The 24,722-nt window shown below is 39.9% G+C and overlaps 1 protein-coding gene across 3 annotated transcripts in view; it reads right to left on the bottom strand.

Moving 5' to 3' along the window:
• CHL1 (cell adhesion molecule L1-like) overlaps window positions 1-24,722 on the bottom strand; it is a 152,467-nt gene that overhangs the window by 49,186 nt on the left and 78,559 nt on the right. For all 3 annotated transcript variants that reach the window (XM_006868655.1, XM_006868657.1, XM_006868656.1), the window contains 5 exons: window positions 18,950-19,081; window positions 8,128-8,268; window positions 7,696-7,807; window positions 5,990-6,156; window positions 2,138-2,303 (listed from right to left, as the gene is read on the bottom strand). In XM_006868655.1, the coding sequence (XP_006868717.1) occupies window positions 2,138-2,303; window positions 5,990-6,156; window positions 7,696-7,807; window positions 8,128-8,268; window positions 18,950-19,081 (718 nt within the window). The remainder of the gene's footprint in view (window positions 1-2,137; window positions 2,304-5,989; window positions 6,157-7,695; window positions 7,808-8,127; window positions 8,269-18,949; window positions 19,082-24,722) is intronic.

Below are 24,722 nucleotides of genomic sequence, written 5' to 3'. Positions count from 1 at the left end.
ACCCACACTAAAAGGGAAAAACAAAAAAATCATGGTTGGTTACCTGTGGTGTAGGTGGTGAGGGGAGGGGAGGAAGGGGAAGGTAAAGCACAGGGTAGGGAATAGACCCTCAATAGTTTGGTTGTTGGGTGGGTGGGAGGGGGTGGAAATACATCAGAAGTGGGAGGGGAATGGAAGAACAAGGCGGGTAGGAGAACATTTAGGCAGGTTTGCATGGGCTAAAAGGGACAGAGGTAAATAGTGATGTATCCTCAACCTTGGAATAACAAGGCTTTGTGATACAGAGACTGAGGCATAGTTTGAATGAGTAAAAGAGGAGAAATAATATTAAGATGCTTGACTGCCTTATGAATCTTGGTTTCCCTTGCCTACTATTATAAAATGGATACTTGAGGGGGAAAGAAAGAAATAGCCAGAAACATCACTATAGAAAGCTCATAAGTCCATCTTCAGCCTGTAAATGACTGCAGTACCTAAAATGGGACTAGAATTTGCCCAGTGAAAGAAGCTTCCTGTGGAGGCTTTGCAGTGTGTATAACCTCAGATGGAATCCTAATCCCCATCCAGAATCTTCTGAGGTGGGAAACTTGCACTTGAAAAGACAAGCAGACTAGTCTGGAGCAGGTAGAGGAACAGAAGATACTTCTTGAAATAAAGACCAGCAGGAAAAATGAAAAACAATAATGGCAGTCTGATTGTCTACTACAAGAACAAGTAAGTTGTTCCCTGGGGAACCATCAAGGTAAGCAATCAAGTCCCCTCAGGGCAAACACCCTTCCAAGACTGAAACTCAAAAGGAATACATGAGCAGGCATGTAATCTTTCTGGTGACCATGTTGCTCTACTGATAAGGGGAAGTGGAGGTAAAACAGCAATGAAGCTGTGGGCTAAGTATGACCACATTCAACAGACTCCTGTCAACCTGGACTGAGACCTGGTTGGCCAGCAGTATAGCAAGACCTGGGGACTCCAGAGCCCATGACAGGGACATAGCCACAGAGGACTGGAGCAGAGAGTGAAGCATCCAGCTGATATGAAATGAGGGGATAAGCACAAGAACGCCCTTACTTGCAGATAGTACCCATTTGACCTGAATTCAATGGCTGATGACGAGAAATTGACTAGAAGGAAGAAAGAAGAGGGAAAAAGTGTAATCTGCTACAATTTGATGTACTTGACCTATACTTATGGATGTAGCAGCTTGAGGGAGGGAAGGAATCTTTACAGCATGGATCATTCCCACCCACTCTGTACACTGGGTTGACAGGGATAGGCAACTAGGACATTGGCTACCCAAATTGGGGGTGGTGGGCTATAAAGGCAAGAAGTGACTGGCTTACAAGCTTTCAAGAGGGAGCTCAGTTTCAGACGGTGCGGGGGAAGGTAGAGTCTTGTCTAGACGGGGCTGGTGAAAGGAGATGAGGATAAGACTCTTGTGGTTCAATAGTGAAAAATTGGTATCAGGGCTGATTGTGATTGTTACAAATGTAAAGGTAGATGTTTTGTAACAAAAGGAGGGGAGTGGTTGATTTTGCAGTCCAGGGATGGAGGTCTCTGGAACCATCAAGGGAGAAGAGCAGAGCGTGGGACCCTATTCAGAGAAGCGAGGACACCAGAGATGGAGGCAGAGATGATGACAAGGTGAGATGGAGCATCAGGGGACTCTACACTCAAGGAGGGAGAGGGGCTGTGTGCTGGCTGCCGGGGCGGGGGGAAGCAGGTTTGCAGGGTATGCCCTTTGGTTGTTTGAATTGCTATGTATTCCTGAGTGCTTCGGTGTACATACAAAAAAAAAAATACAGAGGGAATGGAAGATAATGCTGCTGAATGATGATGCATGCAGGGATTGTAATCATTGCAATGAACCAAAATATAATAGGATGAATGTAAAGCTGATGTTCTCCCATGTAAACTGTCACTCAATTCACAATAAAAACTTAAAATCAACAACACAGTAGGCAAATAAGCATTTGATAGAAAAATCAACAAGTCCAGATTCTGCACGAGCTTTTAAAGGTGGATTTGAAATATATTAGTCCAATATGCATTCTGATTGAGTATGAACAATATTAGAACACTTTTTTAATGCAAGATATTAATCCTGGGGAAATACGTTGCGTGTGATAAGTTTCCTTACCTGCCATCTTCAGTGCCATTAATTTCAAAGGCTTCTCCATCTTTGCTCCAGGTCAACTTCAAACTGTGTTTCAAATGTGAGTCACATTGGCTCTCACAATGTAATTCAAGCATATGTGATTTGGGGACACGAAGATTCTTAGGAGAAATTCGAAGTTTTGTAGCATCTGTTTTTTCCCCAAACAAAGATACTAGTTAGAACTAAAGAACACAGATCCCTTTACTATCAAGTGCCTGTAATTTTAATCAGTCCGAACTGTCAACATAATCATCAAATCTTCACATAGAATTTGTCTCACTGTAATTTCCTAACATCATGTATCATTACTATTTGCTTTCCATTCACGGATAGGCAACTGACAGGTGGTACCCAACTTACAGCAAGGTTGTGTTCCAATGATTGTCATAAGTTGGTTCTGACTTAAGTCTAATACCACTTTTTTAAAAAAAATCCTTTTCATTATTATTGCCTTTTATTATTGATATCTTCATAAATTTTATCTTTGCCTTTAAGGGCTGAAAACATATATGAACTTTCCTAAACGAACACATCAGCACATTATACACTGGAACCTTCTATGTTGTCCGCATCGCTAATGATAAGATGTACCAAAAAATGCCCACAAGAAGCGGATCCTGTAAGTGTGGTTCATCTTATCCTGAATACATCACAAATCAGGAATTACTTGTAATAGTTCAGCAATTTCATTCACTACTTTTTGACAAAGAAACCCCAGTGACTTAGTGGGCTAAGCATTGGGCTGCTAACTAAAGGTTGACAGTTCAAACCCACCACCACTCCATGGAAGAAGGATGAGGAACTCTGCTTCTGTAAACACTTATATTCTTAGAAACCCTATGGAACAGTTCTGTTTTGTCTCCCAGGATAACTATGAGTTCAAATCAATGACAGTGAATTCAGTTACTCCCCTGGCAAAAGGAAACAGAAATGTGTGCACAAACAGTGGCTGGAACAGGTGAAAACGATGCAATTTCTCCTTGTGCTTCTGGACATGAAATGAAATAAAGATGACTAAAAGTCATTGATTGTTTATTAATACATTTATTGTTCACTTAAAGATCTGGGGCTTACTAGTGATGCCCCATATGCGTGTTAATGATCATTATGAAGGTGGGGATTTAGGAGGTAAGTTCCAAGAAGATAGGACCTGTGTCTATACTGCTATCCTGTGGTCTTCCTAGATCTTTAAATGGGAGGCTGCCTGCAGTAGGCCCTCAATATACACATGTTGAACGAGTGTGACAGTATGTGATCGTTTCAAAATAACTTATGATCTGCAACAATCTGAAGCTCCAAGACTGACATTTGAACAATGTTTCCTTTACAAGATTGTTTCAGGACATAAAATCTTTCCTCTCTAACATATTAAAAATAATTCTACTTCACTCCAACATGGCACTTGGTGACCCTCTCAGGGGCTGTATCCATGACCTCACCTCCAACTTCTCAGTTGAGTTTTATCACTAACCATAAGGTGAACAGTACGAAGACACTCTTTAGAAGAAAGATGAGGTTGTCTGTTCCCATAAAGATTTAACAGTCTTGGAAACACTAAGATGGCTTGCTATGAGTTAAATTCGACTTCACGGCCATGGGCTCTTATCTACATGTTACTCAAGTGATTGAATGAAAATGGAAACGTTAATAAAATTGATTATTTGGCATCCCAAGCACAAAACTTTAATAGGGTATTAGTGATGGTTGATAGCTGTGTATATTTGAGTCCGTTCCTACTCATAGCGATCCTGTTTCTGAGGCTTTAAACCTTTACAGGAGAAGAAAGCCCCATCTTTCTTCTGAGGATCAGCTGGTGGATTCCAATTGCAGACCTTTCAGTTATAAGTCCAGTGTACAACCCACTATGCCTCATGGGTTTCTTTACTACGGTGTTGCATTTATTTAATTTTAAATGAATTACTAAACATCCTAATTATAAATTTAAAGTCAAGGATCCATTGAACAATAACAATGATGGTGGTGGGTTGCATGCCATTGAGTTGATTCTGATACATAGTGACTCTCCCTATATAGGGTTTCTGAGGCTCAGTCTTTTATGATAAGAGACAGCCTCATCTTTCCTCTGCATTTCATAATGACAGATACCATTAACAAGCACTTACACTATGTGCCAGCACTCTGCTAAGAAATTCATATTTATTGTTGCATTTTATAACTACAACAACTCTATGGATACTATTCCTAACTTTCAGAGAAAGTGGCTAAAGGCTAAAATGAAATTAATCGAATAGCCCAGAGTTTTTTATTTAATATAAGGTTGAGTCAGCATTTGAATCCAAACCTGGCAGAGAGTAAATAAAGCTCATGATCTAAATTGCTCTACTATAGAATCTGATCCAACTCCATTATCAGCATGACTATCTACATGTGCAAAAGTGATGCCTTTAATCCTTCACTGATAAGATTTGTATACATTCCTTATATACACAGTGACTGTAAGAGCAGACAGAAGTTCATGAGCTTGTCCATCTATCAGATCATCAGGCTGCTTTTGCCATTTTTAAAGCCCACTTTAAGCCAGTTTTTGAACTTCATATTTTTGTTTTGACCCTAGCTGAGTTGCTTGACCTTGGTTAGGTTGGTTTATTTTTGTTTTTTGTTTAATTTGTTAATTTGCTTGTGTTTAGCTTTTTATAGTATAAACAGATTCATCTTCATTATAAGGGCATTTTGAAAATTTTGACACTTGAAAATACAGGGATTTGCTGTGGCTGTTGTTATGTGCCCTTGGGTCAGTTCTGACTCATAGTGACCCTGTATAGGGTATCCCAAGAACAGCTGGTGGCCTTGAACTGCCAACCTTGTGGTTCAAACCAACATTGCAGTCCAGCACATTAACCCAGAGCGCCACATTTTCATTGACATCATAAGGGGCATTTTGAAAATTTTTCATGGCATTTGAAAATGCAGGGATACATCAGAAATAAAGAGACATCTTGGCAGAATATTTCAAAACACAGTCATGGGGTTGGCACACTAGATTACTTAGTGGACAAAAAGAGTGAAATACAGTAAAATAATAATAAAAAACTGAAAGATGGGAACGATGTGTGATAGTTAAATTTTTGCATCAGCTTGGCTGGGACTAGATTCTCAGACATTTAGAAATTATGACATATTCATTTGCATCGATGAGATCTAATATATTGGAATCACCGCTAAGATGAGATATACTATAAACAGCCAATCAACTGAGGGGAAATTTCCTCAGGGGTATGGCCTGTTTCCAACATACTGAACACTGTGGTACATACAGCATATTGCTTTCTCCTGGGTGTGGATCCTGCATCTTGCTTGTAATCTAACTGAGTCAGGGGCCTAATCTACTTCCTGCCATCCTAGGAGTCATCAGCAGTCTGTCATCCATCTTGCTGATACTGGTTCGAGATCTGACCCATGGACTTGGGACTTACCCATCTTTAGAATTTCCTTAGCCATTTCCAGATCAACTTCTCTTTGTATATACATAAGGAGTGCTGGTATCACACTGGCTTACAACCTGGGCTACTAACTGCTAGGTCAGGGTCATCAGTTCAAATCTACCTGTTGCTCCAAAGGAGAAAGATGAGGCTTTCAGCTCCCATAAAGATTTACAGCCTCAGAAACTCGATACAGGGTCTCTGAGAGTTGGTACCAAACCCATGGCACATAACCACTACCACCACCATAGATACATACATAAGCATCACTGGTTTGTTTCTTAGCATAAGACAGGTGGAAAGAAGAAAGGAGGAGAGAGCAAAAGATAAAGAGGTGAGAGAAACCCATGGGATAATTCATGCCAAGTAAAAACTGATTAAAAAAAAAAATTACTTCTAATATCCAAGTTGGCTGTGACAGCAGTTTTTCCTTTAGCATTTTCTACCCAACAAGAGTATGACCCAGCATCATCTTCTGTGGTTTTGTTGATCTGTAATGTGCCATTTTCATGGATATAGTACCGTCTTCCTTCAAGGGGTTTCGCTTCATCCACCTTCTGCCTATGAACCCAGAAAGCATAAATCAATTTGGAGACTGACAGACGTGTATAGGCTTCTTGAAAGTGGCTGCTGAAATTCAGTCAAGCCCCTTCTTCAGGTACTTTGCAGATCTTATGAAAGGTTCCAAGGGGAATCTTATCAAAGTGGGTATCTATCTAACTCCCCAACTAGCCTGTAACTAGTGGAAGTCTGGGTCCACAGTCTTTCCTTCTGCTGAGTTTCTCACTGAGCACAATTTTTTATCTGTCTTCAGAGCTTAACAAATACTTGTTGGCTTATTGATGGTGAGCTCTTTAGTTAACGACTGCTTCAGGGTACTAAATGGAAAAGCAAGTAATTGAAAGAGATAATGAACCCTCTGAACCACCTGCTGTCCTTGAGACACCATTGGTCATTGTGAAATATTACAAACTTGGAAGTTTTACATATCCTGTGGACAGGATTACATTTATCCATAACAATGCCTCAGTCATTTTTTCCTGCATTCTTTCAGTTTCTGCAACTTGATGTACACTGTAAATTTCACCTAAGTTATTACTGTTGGAGTTTCCAAATGCAAAGGACAAATCGAGGCTGCTACCCCACAGTATTTTCCTTGGCAAGGGCTTGTGTGAAGTGAGTGAGGCACTCAGATGCAAACTTCGAGGGGATAGCAAAAATCACAGACATTAAGATAAACAGTGTTTTTATGTATAACATTATTAATATTCACCACATTACCTAAGAACATCAACAAAATATTATTAATAATGAAAACCAATGTTGAAAATCCATAATGAGGAAACTGCCACAATTTTAAACAGAGATAAGGTACAATCTTGCACTGACGATCCAGTTTCCCTCTCTTTAATTAGATGAACAACTTAATAATATCACTAAGTTTAACCAACTTTTCCAGTAAGTAACCAATATGGTAGATGCATATGATGTGTTTGAACTTACTGAAACTATCAATATGCTGGAAGTTAAAATCAAAATGGATGTTGGAAACACATATTGTTGTTGTTAAGTGCCATAGAATTGGTACCTATTCACAGCAATTTTGCATGGGGTTTCCAATATGCAGCTGGTGAGTTTGAACCACCCATCTTACAGTTCAAACTGACCTTGTGGTTGAGTGCTTATCTTACAGGACTACACCAGGACTCCAATTATACCACAGATCTGTATACGTAGAATTAAGTGCAAATTTAGATAGTCTCAAAACAACAACAGTTAAGTTATATGTGGCTTTAAAGATCCCCCAAATGAAAAATAACAAGAACAAAAATATCCTCATTTTAAACGGTTACAGTAATTGCTTCAATTCTTGGTTTCCATATGTGAGTACAAACAGTTCTCCGTATTTCTCCATATGAGGGAAAGGTAGACACTAAGTCAGCATTTCCTGAAGAGCATAGTGACTGAGTTTGCTACATGACTTCTCAGAGGTAATGAATTCAGGTAACAACACTGATCCAAGGCAGCCTGTGAAATGACAGATGAAGCCTGTAGGTTTGACACCTGACGTTCTCTTAAGAAAACCCTGTGTCAGCTTACCAAGACACTATGGCCTCAGGTGACGCAAAGAACTCGCAATGTAAGAAAGCGCTGTACCCAACCACGGTAGCATAATTTTCTTCATCTTCAGTCTGTATCAGTGGACGGACATCTATTTGAGAAGAAGATAAATACGGTCTTAAAGTTTCTTTATATGAAATAATATTTACAAGTAAAATAGGTCTATATCCTATATATATTAATGCTATAAGAACAAAAAGCAGCTTAATATTACAGAAAATCATCCAAATGTAATTTATTTTTGAAAGTACCGTCTTAGCGCGAAGCCAAATGCCCAAATGTCTGTTGAAAAGCACTTTGATTTTTTCCTCATGTGTTACCTGTCAAAAACTCAGTCTGTACTTGTTCACATGATCTTGATTATTTTCTGTTAAAATAGTAGGTTACTGATATGCCTTCGGGCATACTTACCTACAACATCGATATTGGCATTGGCTAGGATGGTTCCATGGGCATTGGAAGCTTCACACTGGAACACAGCAGTATGATTTGGTTGTAGGTTGGAGAAACTGATTTCCCTTGGGAAGACGACGTTGTCGGGAAATGGATGATCTGAAAGAGATTAAAGAAAGACAGTTTGATAAAGAATAGAACATAAAATATTTACATGCCATTTATTAAACCTGTCACACAGTATTTATATTTTAAGACCAATTTAGAGTGAATAATAGTTCACAAAATCTGATCATTTAGAATTCCTAAATATCAACCATATTCTTTTTTTTTTTTCTTTCCAATGTCTTTTAGCTTTCAGTTTAAATTATTTCATCATATTAATATTTAATGCTAAAATGTCCAGGTTCTGGTGTGGCACTATAGGATAAACATTGGACTTCTAACTACAAGACCTGTTGTTCAAACCCACCAGTCACTTCTCAGAAACCCTCTACACTATGAGTCTGAAAGAACTCAGTGTCACTTAGTAACAATAGCTCATTGCAACTGAGTCAATCCATCTTCCTCTGTTGCAATGACTCCCTATTTTTACCAAGCATAATGTTTTTCTCCAGGGACTGGTTGCACTTCATAACATGTCAAAGTATGAGACACAAAGTATAGCCATCCTGATTTCTAAGGAGCATCTGGCTGTGCTTTTTCTCACACAGTTGTTCTGGTGGTCCATGGTATTTTTAATATTCTTCTCCAACACCATAATTCAGATGGATTAATTCTTACACCTTTCTCCTTATTTCAGCTTTCACGTGCATATAAAGCAAGCGAAAATACCATAGCGTGGATCAGAACCCCCTTAGTCCTCACACTGACATTTTTTCTCTTTAACAATTTAAAGGAACCTTTTGCAACAGATGAGCCTACTGCAATACATCCTTATATTTCTTGATTGCTGCTTCTATGAGTTATGACTGTGGATCCAAGCAAAATAAAGTCCTTGACATCTCCAGTCTTTTTAACTTTAACATGATGTTACTTATTTGTCCAGTTGTGAGGATTTCTGTTTTCTTTACACTGAGACGCAATCCATACGGGAGGCTGTAGTCTTTGACCTTTGTCATAAGTATTTTTAAGTCCTCTTCACTTCCAGGAAGCAAGGTTGTGGTATTGTCGTAGATTGTTAGTAAATCCTCTTCCAATTCTGATGCCATGTTCTTCTTCACATCCTCCAGCTTCTCCAAATATTTGTTCAAAACACAGACTAAATAAGTATAGTGAAAGGACATGCTCAGGGCATAAACCTTTTCAGATTTTAAACCATTCAATATTCCCTTATTTTGTTCAAACAGCTAGCTTCTTGGTACAAGTTCCTCATGAGCACAATAAATACCCATTCTTTGTAATGTTAAACATAGTTTGTTGTGATCTTCACAGTCAAAAGACTTTGCATAGTCAGTTGTTGTTGTTTGTTGTTAAGTGCCTTCGAGTCGGTTCCGACCCATAGCGACCCTGTACAGGGTTTCCAAGGGTGTAAATCTTTACGGGAGTAGAAAGCCTCATCTTTCTGCCGCGGAGCAGCTGGTAGTTTCAAACCGCTGACCTTATGGTTCGCAGCCCGATTCGTAACCACTACGCTACCAGAGCTCTTTCAGTAAAGCACAAATAAAACATCTTTCTGATAGTCTCTGAAAGCAGAGCTCTAACCTACAGAATTACACAATAAATAAATAGGTGTTATTTTGAGTACCTATATGTAATGCAGTCCTGGTGTGGCGCTGTGGGTTAATGCGCCACACTGCAAAGCCGTTTGAACTGCAAGGTTGGCAGTTCGAGCTCACCAGCTGCTCCTCAGAAACCCTATACAGGGTCGCTATGGATCGGAACCGACTCGATGGTACATAACAACAACAAGAAAATGTAGTGGTTAAAGAGTTCGGAGCTCTGGTAGCGTAGTGGTTACAAATCCGGCTGCTAACCTCAAGGTCGGCAGTTCAAAAGTACGAGCTGTTCCACGGGAGAAAGATGAGGCTTTCCGCTCCCGTTAAGAATTACAGCCTCAGAAACCCTGTACAGGGTCACTATGAGTCAGAACCGACTCCGTGGTACTTAACAACAACATATGTAATGGTTAGGGTTTTATGTCAACCTGACTAGGTCAGGATTTCCAGAGGTTTAGCAGTTGGGATGTGCTTATTCCCATGGTGATGAAACCTAATACAGGCATAGTTAACTCTGTGATGAGTGGCTATGAATAGCCAATCAATTGAAAGGATGCTTCCTTGGGGGTGTGGTTCCACTCTCAATATAAAGGTAATGAGGGAAAGGCTCTCTCTCTGCTGCTGGGGACCTAGCACTCTGCAATTGTGAGCCATTCCCTTAATAATAAACTCTCACTCTCACTCTCTCTACACACACACACACACACACACACACAAACACACACATGTATATATATGGTTTGGGCTTTCTAACTTCTGAATACACAAAATTTGTCCTAATTTGTTATAGTAATAATAGAAAACTAACAAGTCCTTAGTAAAATCTATTACTATCTCCAAAGAAATGACAAGAGTAGTTCTTCCAACTCCTTTATGGCAGTACGCTTCGGGTCTGATGCATGGGACTGAGACTCAGATATGATTCTTCACTCTTACCTGGCAGATTCAGAATGTCATGCGCTTTAGCACTAATCTAGTCATACCCTTTCCTTTTGTCTAGACTGTCAGCTTCATGACGACAGCTCTGCATCAACACCACACCAAACCTGTTGCCGTGGAGTCGAGTCTAATGCCCAGAGACTCAGTACAACAAAGTAGAACTGCCCCATAGGGTTTGCAAGGCTGTCCATCCTCGCAAGACACAGAGCACCTGCTGGGTCCCAACCCCTGAATTTTTTATTAGTAACTGAGCACTTAACCCCTGTGCCACCAGGGCTCCTTCACAATATCACCAAAAGAAGAAATGAGAACATGGCCTCAAGTATTAATAAATGAAATAGGCATTGATTGCAGCCGTCTGTTGGATAACTGCGGAAACTGCAGAGGAATGCTGTAAACTGGCAAAGACAAAGAACTCTCTGGAATTCAAGAAAGCCATGTTCTTTATCAAAACCAAGTACAAACCATGCCAGCCTTGCTGAAATTCAGGAATGCTTTGCCAGTTTTGTCTTTGGTCATCTCACTGAAAATTAAAATGCAAAACAGTGAGGAAAGATCAGCTTTGATTTCATCATTTCTGGGTTCATTTGCAGCTCATAATTTACTTGGTTTGCTTTCTCAGTTAAGTCACCTAATATCTGTGTCTCACAATTCACATCTGGACACTCAGGAATGATATAATGTGCTTTGTAGGATTGCTATTCGGCTCAGAACTATTGGAAGCAATGTATGAGAAACATGGATGCTAGAGGTGCAAAAAAGTATAGTCATCTGATTTCATTTTGAAATGTTACTCTGTGAGGGGGTTTCAAAAAGTGAACAGAAGGATGCAATTAAAAAATAAATGAATTTCCCACAAACTTTTTGAAACCGCCTTATATAAAGGATACATAATTACTAGAAGGGGAGTCCTGGTGTGACTCTGTGGGTTAATGCGCCAAACTGCAAAGCCATTTGAACTGCAAGGTCGGTGGTTCAAACTCACCAGCTGCTCCTTGGAAACGCTGTACAGGGTCACTATGGGTCAGAATCTCCTCGATGGCACTTAACAACAACAAATTTCTAGAATTATAAATTTAGTTTAATTTCAAATCCTTTAGTAGCCCTAATCAAATAGCCCAGGCCGTTGTTCTTAACTTGTTGTGGGGATCCAGGTAAATTAGTAGTCTAAGACAACAAACACAACAACTTATCATAGACTCAATGGCTTGTAAGAGCAGAAGTCTACTGATTCACACTCCTATAAGCTGTTGTTGTTAAATGCCATGAAGTCGGTTCCAACCCATAGCGGCCCTGTATAGATAGGGTTTCTGAAGAGTGGCTAGTGAGCTCGAACTGCCGACCTTACAATTCAAACTGACCCTCGCACATCAGCCCACAGCACCACACAGGACTTCCTTCTAGAGGTTAGGCATCTGAATTCAGACAATCAGCAGAACCATGACTACCTTCAGCTCTAGGGGAAGGTCCTGCCTCGTCTCTTCCAGCTTCTGGTTTCCCAGGTATTCCTAGGATTGTACATATGTCTTCACATGGCTGTCCACCTGATGTGTGTTTATTTTTATCTGTTTTCCTCTTTTATAAGGCGAGTACTCAAATGGGAATAAAACCCATGCTATTCTAAGAGTCCTGGTGTGGTGCTGTAGGATAAGCACTGGACCACAAGGTCAGTTTGAACAACAAAGTTGGCCGTTTAATCTCACCACTTGCTCCTCGGAAACTCCATACAGAGTCACTATGAGCTAGAACTGACATCACGGCACTTAACAACAATTCTATCATGGGAGGCATGGTGTGGCATTGTAGGATCAACACTGAATGGCTAACCTCAAAGTCAACAGTTCAAACTCACCAGTCACTCCTCGGAAACCCTATACAGGATCACTATGAGTCAGGACTGACTCGATGGCATCTTTCATAAGCCTGTTTTCAGCCTTGATCTGCTCATCTATCAACAAGCCTGTTGGGTCAAGCCTGAAGGAGTGGATGGCGAACCACAAGATCGGTTGCTAGCTGCTCCTTGGGAGAAAGATAAAGCTTTCTGTTCCTACAAAGATTTAAAGCTTTGGCAACTCTATACAGAGTTGTTATGAGCTGGAACAAATGCAACGGCACTTAACCACAACAAACGGTGCTCAACAACAATAAACAGTGGTTGTTTGTAGTACCTACACAGAGATGATTATTCACATAAAGGCCAGAACTGCCCTCTACTGAAATGTAAGATACATAATGCCATTTTTTTATTCAAAACCCTTGAAGGCCTGCTAATTTTATTCACAATAAAACCCAAAGGCTCCACTTGGGTTCTTCTCCCCTAGAACTCTCCCCTCTTCACTCACTCTGTTTCAGTGGCACATGTGTCCTTGTAAAGTGCCATTGAGTGGGTCTGATTCATCGCAACCTGGTATAGGGTTTTTGAGGAGTGGCTGGTGACTTTTAGCCACTGACCTTTTGGTTCAAACTAACCTTGAGGGCAAGTGCTAATCCTATGGTGCCACACCAGGATCTGTGCCCTAACTGCTCCTCAAACAAGCCAAGTGCACCTGAGCTCTTTGCCCAAACGAATCCTTCCACCTAGACTGCTCTTTCATTTCTATTTGCATGACTAGTCCCCAGTGCCCCTGCCCCTCCTTCAGATTTCAACTCCAAGGTAAATTTCTACAGAGGTTTACTAGTATTATCTTAAAATAAAATAGTAAGCCTTAGTCCTGAACCTCTGCTCCATGGTATGGTTAAGTGCTCAGCTGCTAGAAGAGGAGTGGTTTGAACTCATCCAGTTTGAACCATCTACTTCTGGAAAGATAGTAGCCAAGAAAATGCATGGAGAAGTTCTACTCTGTCAGAAGGGGATGCTATGGGTCAGAAACTACTCAATGGTCTCCAAAAACAACCATCTAGCTACATCCTACTTCACAACCCGGAAGTACATTTTATGGGCTTGTCTACTGACTGTCTCTCCCCATGAGAATATCAGTCCCAGAAAAGCAGGGGTTTTGTCTGTTTCATTCATTGCTATAGTTAAAGTAAGCAGCCTTATGTCTGGTACACGGGGGGCACTCAATAAATATTTACTGTCTGAATGAATCTGTTGAGTGGGAGCAATAATAGCTCCTTGATAGGGTCTTGTGGGGGACTCAGAGCCATTTGTGAATACCCTTGGTATAGTGCCAGCCGCCATTCAAGTTCAGTCCTGGTGTGGAGCGGCACGATAATGTGCTAGATCACAAGGTCAGTGGTTCAAATCCACCAGCCAGTCCTCAGAAACCCTATACAGGGTCACTATGGGTCAGAACCAACTTGAGGGCACTCAAAACCATTCAAATATAGAAAGTTGTGATTTTACGTACTTAGAGAATTAGCATTTCTTATTATGTTTTTGAGTTGGTTCTGACTCACAGTGACCCTGAATAGGATTTCCAAGGAGGCACTGATGGGTTTGAATCACTGGTCCTGCAGTTAGCAGTCTAGTGCTTATCCTACAGAGCCACACCAGGCATCCTTCTTTATTTATAAACAACAAAAAGGTCTTATTTCCCTCAAGCCTATATTTGCAGTTTTTATTCTGTTCTCTGAAGAGCTGAAGATTAAGCTGCAAAGCTGAATAGAGCTAAGGTTTCCTGTGTACTTGCTATGTAAAAATAACCCTAATAAAACCCTTTGGGAGTGCTGTCTACATGGCAGTCCCGATGCTGAGGTTCTCTGTATAGTGTTTCATGTAATTCACATCAACGAAAAGATTCCTTAGAAGGTCAGATGCTGTCCTTTTCATGCCCATTTTCCTGATGAGTAAACAGTGGCAAGAGGTCCTGAAATGTGCCCAGTCAAGCTGTTTGTAAATGGAAGAGCTAGAAGGCATATAGGGATTCTGGCTGAAGACTTCATAAACTTACCCATGATGCGTTAACAAACAGCATTCTCTCCTACAAGTTATCATATTTCTCTCACCCAATTACAAGAATTATCCTTATTTTACAGTTGAAAAACTATGATTGAGGAGGTTCTTTAAACAGCGTAAGACCACACAGCTAGGAATATACAGGTCCCTTCAAGGCATGTGTGGGCCCAAGGCAAGAGAGCAAGTGGAAGCTACATGTACATGTCTCAATATTGCAAATACTCTAAATTGAGCTAATCCATTGACAAATAAGTGTTTCATCCACCTAGCTTGACAAATAAATTTAAAATGACCAGAGTTCTAGGTTCAAATTTAGAGGGACGAATTACTAAGTCCTCAACTAATAGCTGCAACATTGGAGGTTCAAACCCAACCAAAGATGCCTTAGGAAATAGACCTGGTGATCGGCTTCCAAAAGGTCACTGTTTTGTAAATGCTTGATGCGGCACTGTGGGTTAATGCGCTAGAATGCAAAGTCAGTTTGAACCACAAGGTTGGTAGTTCAAGCTCACCAACTGCTCCTTGGGAACCCTCTACAGGGTCGCAGTGGGTCAGAACCTACTCAACGGCACTTAGCAACAACATCATGGACCAGGGGTTACCATGCATCTAAATCGACGTGATGGCAATGAACAACCACATTAATAATGACTTGAGCTCTAGGTTTACATCTAGAATTTCTGGGCTTCTTGTAGTTCTTTGTTTGAAAATGGTGGAAAGGGGACAGTAGCTAGGTCCTGATCCATCCCTGCCTTTCCACCCCCAGCCCATCTGAAGTGGACTCAGAGCCTAATGCACTGGGGAATTTTCAGACTTTGGATGGGCTGTAACATACATGGAAGGGGAAAGGCACAGGGCCAGGCTTGTCCAGGATCTTTGACTCTTTGTCTCAGAACAAGGAGCCAGTGGATGTCTCAGACTATGGGATGCCCAGAGGAGAGCTAGAGCAGATCCTTGTAAAGTATCCCAGAGTGCTTGCTGTTGGCTAGGTCTAGGTGAGGTTGTTATTGTTGTTGTTAAGTGCTGTGGTTCCAACCCATAGCGACCCTGTATAGGTTTTGCAAAGAGTGGCTGGTGGATTTGAACCACTGATCTTGTGGTTAACAGCCCATTGCTGAACCTACAGCACCACATCAGGCTTTAAGTGACGTACAACCTGCAATCTGGCTCTCAATGATGAGGTTATTTTATTTACCAATATCAAGGAAAGGAAGAACAGTTGGTCTCTGACTTGATACATCCTCTCACTTGGTTGATTTTAATTTTTTTTTAACCTCTTTTATATATAATTTTTATTATGACCTAGCCAGTACATTATATGTGGCTTTTCCATGAGTAAGTATCAGGTTTCTACATATACATTACTTTGCTGTTAAGTGCCATCGAGTCAGTTCCAACTCACAGTGACCCTCTATAGGGTTTCCAAGGAGCTTCTGGTGAGCTTGAACCTCTGACCTTGCAGTTCAAATGACTTTGCAATCTGGTGCATTAACCTACAGCCACATTACTTCCGCCACAGTAATTACAAAGGGTAATTTCTGATTTCGCGGAGCAGTTTAGTGACTTTAATGTGTTTCTTCTTGCCACATCTTTCTATCTCTCAACAAATGACTTCCCCTGATGGGTCTGGGTCAGAGGTCAGGGAAAATGCAGATAGGATTATATGGTTCTGTAAGAGTGATTATTAACAGGAATAATTGTGATAACAAAAACATGGGATTCTAAGGAGGAGCTTGGTCAATTTTGCCATCCTGCTGGGTAGAAAATGAGTCATCTTGGTGATGTGAGTGGGCAGCAAGTGCCTTTGCTAACCTCAGTTTGACCTCCTGTTCCTGGGACTTGAGCTGGCACCCTAACCTGATCTGCAAGCTTCTGCGGCCTTAAGAATCAAAAACCCAATTTGGCGTGAATGAGGAGAATCCTCTACATTGCTATCTGAACTGCCTTTTGGGTCTTGCCAGCGTATGAGTTCTGTAAGATGTTACAGGGAACTGCAGAACCCTAGGATATGGGGGGGGAAACTGAGGAAGAAATGGGAGCTATAGGATAAGCCCTTGACTATAAATTCAGTTTGAACTGCTAGGTCAGCAGTTCAACCATACCAGCTGCTCCTCGCAAACCCTATTACAGGGTCACTAAGGGTCAGACCCAACTCAATGGCACTTAATAACAACAACAAATAGCACATTAGAAATGTTGGACACTTGGGATATTGTTAATTTCCACCTCACAGGAACTGGATCAGCCTTGCTGGGTCCAGCCACTTCCCAACTCCATTTTACACATAAATAATGTTATCTAACACTTTGTTGTTGCTAAGTACCACTGAGTCAGATCTGACTTGCAGTGGTCCTAGATAGGATTTCAGAGGAGCTTCTGGTGAGTTTGAACTGCTGATCTTTCAGTTTGTGCCACACCAGGGCTCCAGTCCTTACCATTAACCCTCCACTAAACAGAAAATGTCAAAGATCAGCTTGAGAAGATAAAGCCAAATATTACAACAAAATGCGCAAAGATCTGGAGTCAGAAAAACCAAAAAGGAAAAACACACTCAGCATTTCTCAAGCTGGGGGAGTTGAAGAAAAAATGCAAGCCTCGACTTTCGTTATTGAAAGATTCTCTGGGCAAATTATTGAATGATGCAGAGGGCATCAAGAAAAGATGGAAGGAATACACAGAGTCACTGTACCAAAAGGAAATGGTTAATGTTCAACCATTTCAAGAGGCAGCAAGTGATCAAGAGCCAATGATACTGAAGGAGGAAGTCCCAGGAGCATTGAAGCAATTGGCAAAGAACAAGGCACCAGGAATTTATGTAATAAAAATTGATATCTTTCAAGAAAGTGAGGCGGCACAGGAGGCACTAACTCATCTATGCCAAGAAATTTGCAAGACAACTATTTGGCCAACTGATTGGAAGAGATCCATATTTGTGCCCATTCCAAAGAGAGGTGAGCCAACGGAATGAAGAAATCATCGGACAATCTCTGTGATAGCCCATGCAAGTAAAGTTTTACTAAAGGTAATACAGAAACAGCTGCAAGCATACATTAACAGAGAACTTCCAGAGGTTCAAGCTGGATTCAGAAGAGGTTGTGGAATGAGGGGTATAATTACTGATGTCCGATGGATCTTGGCTGAAAGCAGGGACTATCAGAAAGATGTTTACCTGTGTTTTATAGATGACACAAAGGCATTTGATTGTGTGGATCATGACAGGCTATGGACAACAATGCAAAGTATGAGTATTCTGGAACACTTAAATGTGCTCATGAGGAATCTGTACATGGACCAAAAGGCAGTTGTTTGAACAGAACATAGGAACACTGAATGACTTAAAATTAAGAAAGCTGTGCGACAAGGTTGTATTCTTTCACCATACTTATTCTACCTGTATGCTGAGCAAATAATCCAAGAATCTGGCTTATATTAAGAAGAACATGGCATCAGGATGGGAGGAAGACGCATTAGCAACCTGCAATATGCAGATGATACAACCTTACTTGCTGAAAGTGAAGAGGACTTGAAATATTTACTGATGAAGATTAAAGAGTACAGCCTTCGGTATGGATTACATCTCTACATAAAGAAAACAAAAATCCTCACCACTGGACCAATAAACAACATTTTTATCAGTGGTGAAAAGATTGAAGTTGTCAAGGACTTCATTCTTTTTGGATCAACTATCAACACTCATGGAGGCAGCAGTCAAGAAATCAAACGCCGTATTGCATTAGGCAAATCTGCTGCACAAGACCTTTTTAAAGTGTTGAAGAACCAAGATGTCAGCTTGAAGACTATTTTCAATAACCTCATATGCATGCGAAAGCTGGACAGTAAATAAGGAAGACCGTAGAAGAATTGATGCCTTTGAGTTATGGTATTAGAGGAGAATATTGAAAGTGCCATGGGCTGCCAAAAGAAACAACAGATCCATTTTGGAAGAAGTGCAGCCAGAGTGCTCCTTGGAGGCCAAGATGGCCAAACTTCGTCTTTCATACCTCAGACACATTGTCAGGAGGGACCATTTGCTGGAGAAGGATATCATGTTTGGTAAGGTGGAGGGTCAGAGAAAAAGAGGAAGACCCCCAATGAGACGAACTGGCCAAGTAGCATGGATGGACTTAAGCGTGGCAACACTAGGGAGGTTGGCCCAGGATAGGGCAGTGTTTCGTTCTGCTGTGCATAAGGTCGCTATGAGTTGGTACCGACTGGATGGCACCTAACAACAACAACAACAAACACTTGACTTCAGCATCTCATGACAATTAATTTTTTCACTTACTGGCGTAAGGGGCACCATTCACTTTCCATGTGATTGTGGGTTGAGGTACTCCTTCCGCCTCACACATCAAGATACAGCTGCTGCCAGTGCTATACACACCGCTCTGAGGTCTCTTTGTCCAGCGAGGAGGCTCTGGGAATAAAAGGAAAAGTTCATCAGTCATTGTATATGTTTGTAAAGGTCTAAAATTCTCGAGGCCTGAGTTTCCGTTATGTACCAGCAGATGGCAGTCACCACTAAGAGCTCTTTGGGGTATGCTTGTTCTACAAGGTGGGTGTTGTTTTTGTGTGGTAGGGTGTGTGTGTGTGCGTGTGCGTGTGCGTGTGCGTGTGCGTGTGTGTAATAAAATCAACAAACTAAAAATCAAAGCCGTTTGCACTTCAAGGTTGGCAATTCAAGCTCACCAGCTGCTCCTGGGAAACTCTGTACAGGGTAGCTATGGGTCAGAGTTGACTCAACTGCACTTAAAAACAACAACGAAATTTGTTTACTGCTGGCTACAGCTTATTTTCAGGCTGCAGATTGGCATCTAAAGTGACCAACAGTTAGGAAATATCTTTTGAAAAAAAAATTTTTTTTTAAGTAAAAATAATTAAAATTTCGGTACTGACTCGAAATCTTTTTTAAGACTGACTTTTTTTGCATTAACTGATGGATGTGGGAGAACCACGAGGCTTTCTGCTCCTCTAAGGAGTTCAACCTCGGATACCCTAAGCAGGGTTGCAGTAAGTGCAGCACTTAATAACCATAACATTTTGATAGCTATATATCCATTTATCTAGCTAATACATTTGGAAAATGTTATTTCCTAAAGATGTGATTTTTAGAAGGAGGAATAGAGGAAATCAGAAAAGCAACATTTAGCTTTTTATCCTCAAAACAACAGAGGAAAACTACATTTAAATTCCTTGACTCTTTCCATATTCTAGCACTCCAACACTGTATTCCTAAGTGGTGTTCAGAACAAAATGAGACAATTTTCTTTCAGTACAAACATTACTGTCATGTTTTGTCACCTTAAGTATATTACTATGTCAGAAGTGAATAAAAGATTCAGATTAAAGTGTGGATTGTGTGAATCATTTGATTTCAGAAAAAAAGGGCACAATTCCTGCAGGTAGTAATTCCCATTTTGTGTTGCTTGGTTATTTCCCTCAAGACATCTTTGTATTTTCATTTTCAGTCAAAAATGAAAGTCTTTAAAGACAGAGCTCTGCATACAATGAAAATGCCACTTACATTTTAAAAAAAATTTAAATGAGGAAAAAACAAATTATTTAAAAAGGAAATGCCTATGGATGCTATAGAAGAGGTGCCAGATATAGCAAGGTTGGATTGAGCCACAAAGTCGGTGGTTCAAACTCACCAGTTGCTATTCAGAAACCCTACACTGGGTAATTATCAGTCTGAACTGACTCAATGGCACTTAAAAACAGCAACATCAATTTACCAAGAGTCATGAAAAGAGATAAATAATACAAACTTCAAGCCCAATTATTGAATCCCCAATAAAGCATATGCATTCATAATCTGAGCATTTTGAAAATATTTGCAAAAATAATTTAAAATGTAGTTGTCCAAAGAAGAAACTGCATATCACTTTCTCAGGTGAAGAATGTTTGGGGGGCTGTTCATTGCTGTTATTGTTATTAATTTTATTTCAGGTTGTTTTTTATACAATAACAATGAAAAAAGAGCAAAATGCTAAATTTTATATGGATTGATGATCATATTTATAGCAGTAAAATGAAGATTACTGTTGAGTAGTGATCTGACTACTATTGCAAGTAGACCTCGAGTACTCCGAAGACCCCTTCAGAAATTGGTTCTCTCTCTCTTTCAGCTTACATTATTATTTCCTATCATTATCGGTAAGGAGCTCTGGTAGCGTAGTGGTTACGAATCGGGCTGCGAGCCTCAAGGTTAGCAGTTCCAAACTACCAGCTGTTCGCGGGAGAAAGATGAGGCGTTCTGCTCCCGTAAAGATTTACAGCCTCCGAAACCCTGTACAGGGTCGCTATGAGTCGGAACCGACTCCACAGCACATAACAACAACAACAACAATCATTATTGGTATCTTTATAAACCCAGCAGTGTTTTGAACAGCAAATCATGAAACTGAGCATCGGTGAGTAGACATCTGAGAAAGATAACATCACCACACAACATGCAGCAACATATTTTGTTAAGTGCCATCAAGTCAATTCCGACCTATAGCAGCCCTGTATAGATAGGGTTTCCAAGGAGCAGCTAGTGAGCTTGAACCACTGACCTTGCACTTCAAAGGACTTTGCTGTCAAGTGCATTAGCCCACAGCACTACCTGCAGCAACATATTACTAGCAATAAAATGCATCAAAACAAAGACGCATGGCTGTGAGTGCAGTTTGTTATAACAAGGCTACATCAAACTTACTTAAGAGTAAGTGCCTTTTGTTGTTGTTGTTAAGTGCTGTCGAGTTGGTTCCGACCCGTAGCAATCCAGTATAGGGTTTATGAGGAGCAACTGGTGAGTTTGAACCACCAACTTTAAGGTTCAAACTACATTGCAGGACAGCACCTTAACCCATAGTGTCACACCAGGATTCTCAGAGCAAATAAAAACAAAGATCTTGAAATATTTATTTTGCAGCATTTTCATGAATGACAAAAATTAATATTTCTATTTCTATTCTTTGCACCCACATTAAGATATGATATTGTTAGAATAAGAAGACTTAGCTATCATTTCAGTTGGTCTTTCACTTTACAGATGTGAGTAAAGAGCCATTTGAGAAGCCAGTTACCTTGTTCAAGGTTACCTGAAAAGGAAGACCCATTTTTTGTTCTTGCCAAAATTGATCATCTTATTTTGAAAGCCTACATTTATGGAAAAATGGGTAAGGTTCCAGTATAAGTAATTTTCATCAGTTGCTATGTATCTTAGAATAATCCAGATGCAGAGATCTGGGGACAGAACCTAAAAGGTTGGCGGTACTTGACTCTGAAGTCCACATGGCTGTATTTCTAATCCATTGCTATTTTAATGATTTAAGCCAAAGACAGATGCCAAAACACAAAAGCAAATTCATTGTGGTCAAGTCTATACCAACTCATAACAATGTTATAGGACAGAGGAGAGTTGTCTCAAGGGTGTCCGAAGCTGTCCTATCTTTCTCCTTCACAGTGGCTGGTGTGAACTGCCCACCTTTTGGTTACTAGTTGAGTGCTTAACCACTATGTCATCACTATGCCATACCCTACCTGAGTCATCAAATTTCACTTTATGCTCATCAACGGACTCAAAAATTCTGAGAGTTTTCTAGTAATCATCACTAACCGTTACCTAACCCCTTCTTCATAAGCTTTCTTTATAAGGGCTTGGACACTTGCTATTATGCTAACCACCCTGTTTCTCCTGTACATGTAAGCTGGCCCATTCCACTGAAAATTTGCTATGAAATTTGAAAGGGTTTTCAAGTCTATCTTGCTCATAAGCATTGTCTTCTTGGGCCTACCAAGACATTGCCCTCTATTCGAGCCCAAACTGAGTGAATGGTCAGAGCCAGGACACACTCTTACTCTTCTTTATGTCCCCCCTAATGATACATGGCCTGGTAGAGCACCTAGTCATGTTAAGGGATTTTTAAATTAATTGTAATGAGCAATCCCCAAAGAGTCCAGAGAAAAAGGCAAAGGAAACAAAGAAGGGATATTAGTTGGAAAAACTCCAGTGCCATCTAGTCATTCACTGTCATTATTCCATACACTGAGTTGCTACTGTGTTCACTTTGTGGGCAATGGTGGCCCAGTGGTAGAATTATCTCCTACCATGTAGAAGAACCCTACAAACAATATCCTCAAATCCAGTTCTCTTACCTATTAGTCTAAGATACATAGCAACTGATGAAAATTACTTATACTGGAACTTTACCTATTTTTCCATAAATGTAGACTTGAAAAATAAGATGATCAATTTTCCTTATGCTGCTGAAAACTGAGATGCAAATGCCTGAACATTAAGAATATAATAATCAAGCTAATTAGAGATGTTTATCACTAGAAGGAAAACAAAATACGACAGACAACAACAGTGATAATTCTCTTAGCAAAAATGTTTTACCACAGATTCTAATTAAATCACCATATTCTTGTAAATAAAAAGATTATTAGGACTATCAAACTTGAGTTTCTTTGTAATTGTTTAAGAATAGATTTGTTATCTGAAAATGACGCTTTCTTAAGTGTATCAATGACTATTTGCATTTATTTCACATTTTTCTTTAAAAATACAAAAAAAAAAGTGAATTATATTATGGATATATTAACTATTTTCCTATCACCCTTACTAGTTCAAAAGCCTTTAAACGATTCAAACACATACAACTTAAAAATTATTATTGACAGTTTATCTTTCAATAGCCAATGAACATATGATAGCGATCGATCACATTTTGATTTTTGGACTTAGAATATTTTAGATGCCATTCCATCTATCCTTTCTTTACTGAATATATAAGTATTTATACTAAGGATCCTTAGAAAGTACACTTGTGTCTAGTGAAGACATCTGGCCTGTTTTTGCTTGTAAACATTATAGTAATTGCAAATACAGTTTGTTAACATATTTAGAGCGTGGTAGCTTCAATTGCTTGGTCACAAAATTTGATTGTGTTTAGTAATAAAGAAGAAACATCACATATGGAGAGAATACAATACAATGCATGCTTTGATTTAAGCAAACGGGTGTTTCCAGAATGGAATGGATTTTCAAAGTACACAATGGCACTGGTATTTTCCCATATGGCTAATCCTTGCTATTTAATGTGGGTTTCCAAACAAGAGACAATGAAGGGAATGAAGAGGGTGCAGAAAGGCAGAAGAAAATTGAATTAAAGTAGACTCATCCATCCATATGATTAATGAAGGCTATATTTACTACACTCACCCTTAAAGGAAATAAAGCCTTCTTGATTCTCACATGTCTGCATGAAGAGAAACTCATAAAACATACAACTGAGGGGCATGTTTAGATTCTCAGTAAGGGCAGGATTAAATGTTTCTCATAAAAAAAAAACACAACAACATTATTTTATAATTTATCTCAATTCTGCTAGCAGCTGTTTTATGAATACTGAAGACAATATGTTGAGGATACCCTAAATTCCTTTGGAGTCACAGAGTCAACATTTTAAATTGCAGAGAGAATTTTACATCCTTGGGTTATTTTATTTTTTTTCTTCCTCTCTTTTGCAAACCTTGCAATTCTTTTGAAAGCTTCGTTCTTCAAGTCAAGAAAACCATGGGCAGATTGTTAAAATATTCAGCTACCGTAGCAAAGTTGCAGCCATCTGGAAGAATTTCTAATAGTCAGCAACTTGGAGTCGAAGCAGCAAACAATGAGACATGTCTGGATTGGGCATGTGTGTGTGATCAGGAGCTAGGGGAGGGAACTTAATAGAAAAATATCCTTGTTACATGTGTAGCCAAATGATACAGAAGCATCAATGATGTCTAAAAATACAGATAAAACAAATCTCCCAAACTCTTCCTGTGAATTTCCTTGTGAGTAATTTAATGCCAGTAGGATATATCACTGTTGGCAGACGTTGGCATTAATGCATAATCCTGAGCTTCATCCTATAATAGGTTTACCTTAGCTGAATCTAGGAATATGATGCTATGAAAAACGCTATCTCATCCTGCTTTTACATCCTCCTAAGGAGCTCTGGTAGCGTAGTGGTTACGACTCGGGCTGTGAACCGCAAGGTCAGCAGTTCGAAACTACCAGCTGC

Source organism: Chrysochloris asiatica, unplaced genomic scaffold (assembly GCF_000296735.1).
Source record: "Chrysochloris asiatica unplaced genomic scaffold, ChrAsi1.0 scaffold00121, whole genome shotgun sequence".
Classification (NCBI taxonomy): domain Eukaryota; kingdom Metazoa; phylum Chordata; class Mammalia; order Afrosoricida; family Chrysochloridae; genus Chrysochloris; species Chrysochloris asiatica.
This window is presented reverse-complemented; position numbering and strand designations above follow the sequence as displayed.